At 34.6% G+C, this 1,796-nt stretch overlaps 1 protein-coding gene across 1 annotated transcript in view; it reads left to right on the forward strand.

Annotated features, from left to right (window-relative positions):
* The window catches only part of LOC117633019 (callose synthase 3), a 5,281-nt gene extending 3,837 nt beyond the window's left edge, over window positions 1-1,444 (forward strand). The window contains exon 8 of the mRNA XM_034366682.1: window positions 1,378-1,444. Coding sequence (XP_034222573.1) covers window positions 1,378-1,444 — 67 coding nt within the window. The remainder of the gene's footprint in view (window positions 1-1,377) is intronic.
* Window positions 1,445-1,796: the final 352 nt, after the last annotated feature.

Genomic DNA, 1,796 nt, shown 5'->3' on the forward strand with positions numbered 1-1,796 from the left:
TTACTATGCTTAATAAGAACCCAAGACTCCTCCTTCATTCATGCCAAAAAAACTTGAGTACATGCCAACACTATGCAGAAGGATAGACAAGCAAGACCAATACCAATATCTCTCTAGAAGCATTTGAAGCAAAGCCTTTCAGAATCTAGGGTACATCAAATCACAAAGGTTTAATCAAACACAAGGATTATAAAATGGAGAATCAAAAATATTTGTAAGAAATAAAGTCCATCAAATGAGCGAATATTAAATCTCAATCTCGTGTTATGTGACCAAACTTACTTAATAACAAAGAAAAAAATCCAATCAAGAGCAAGCCAAGAACATAGAATAAACACATACAAAATGCATACAGAGGTCACCACTTTCATTTTTTTTTTTTTTTTTAATGCTAACTTTATTAAGCTTTCTACAAGACCCATGTAATGGGTGTTAAATCAATGTGCTCAAGTCAGTTGACTTTAAGACAATGGGTGTTAAAGCACCCCTAGGATGTATAACCCGAGTCATGTAGGCTACAAAGAAGAACAAAGTGTATAAGATCAAAGCTTTTTGACGCGAGCCTCGACGTTGGTTAGACAAGAGGCCCGGTTACTTGGCAAGGATCAAGCACTTATTTTTCTTTTCTTTTAATTAAAGAGATGTTACAAAATTGTGAGCTCAGTAGCAAAAAGTATAATGCAAATCTAGTATCAAGACAAGGGCAAGATGAGGATTCATTCAAAATTATTAAACAAGATTAGAGTGTATGTGCTAAATGAGACACATGAGATTTAATAAAAAGAGCATTTAATTGACTTTATAAAAAACAAAGACAGTTGATAGCCATTCACAAAAACCCAATATTAATCTGCCCAAAGTGATCCAACGCCAAAAAATCCAATCTAAGATCAGCAAAAACTTCCAGACGTCAGTAGGATTGATATTGCTTATCAATCCCTGCATGTGCTGAACAAAATACTTAGAATTTAATCCAAATTCAAAAACAGAGAAGATAATAGCTGGAGTCTTTTGGCATGCATACAAACAATTATTCAAAAGAACAAATACCTAAAGACTTTCTAAGAGTGTCAAATTGAAGATTATCCAAAGGTTTTGCAACAAGACATTTAAGATCCAAATTTTCTAAAGCAACGGGTTCATGCACAACATTAGTGGAGGCAAACATACAATTATGATTTTCCTTTTTCCTCCAAACTAACTTTGTCTTAGTTGATGGCAAACAATGAAAAGAAGATAGTTTGGATAAGCGGTTTACCTCATTCATAAGATTTGAAATCTTATGTTGGATACTTACTTTTCCACCCATGCCATGAGAATTTGAACGAACAAATTCGTTTCGAAGCTTATTGCATCTTGGTCTTATGTGCCCACCAGTTCCACAAAAGTGACAGATTGGAATAAATTTCTTGACTTCATGAGGGGCAGAAGGTTCAATGAGTGAAGTGGATTTGACAAACTTTGTTTTAGACACAGCGGAAGACTTATTACTTGGTTGAAATCCCAAGCCTCGTTTGTCACCATCTCTTCGTCCCATGCTAATCATCTTGTCAATTTTTTCTGCACCAATGGTTAAAGAAACAATCCTTTCCTTTGAATTTTTAAGTTCAAGTTCAAGGGCTTTGTTGTCAGAAGTTAGAGAAGCAATTAATTTATTCTGATCAGTCAATTTTTTCTGCAAAAACATCAATTTTTCGTTCATACCTGCACTTACCTTTTCAGAATCTGCATCAGGGGATTGAAACTCGTTTGCAATCCTGCAATTTTCCAGCTTCAGCACACAACTTCTTTACAAT

The sequence above is a fragment of the Prunus dulcis genome, chromosome 6 (assembly GCF_902201215.1).
Source record: "Prunus dulcis chromosome 6, ALMONDv2, whole genome shotgun sequence".
Classification (NCBI taxonomy): Eukaryota; Viridiplantae; Streptophyta; class Magnoliopsida; order Rosales; family Rosaceae; genus Prunus; species Prunus dulcis.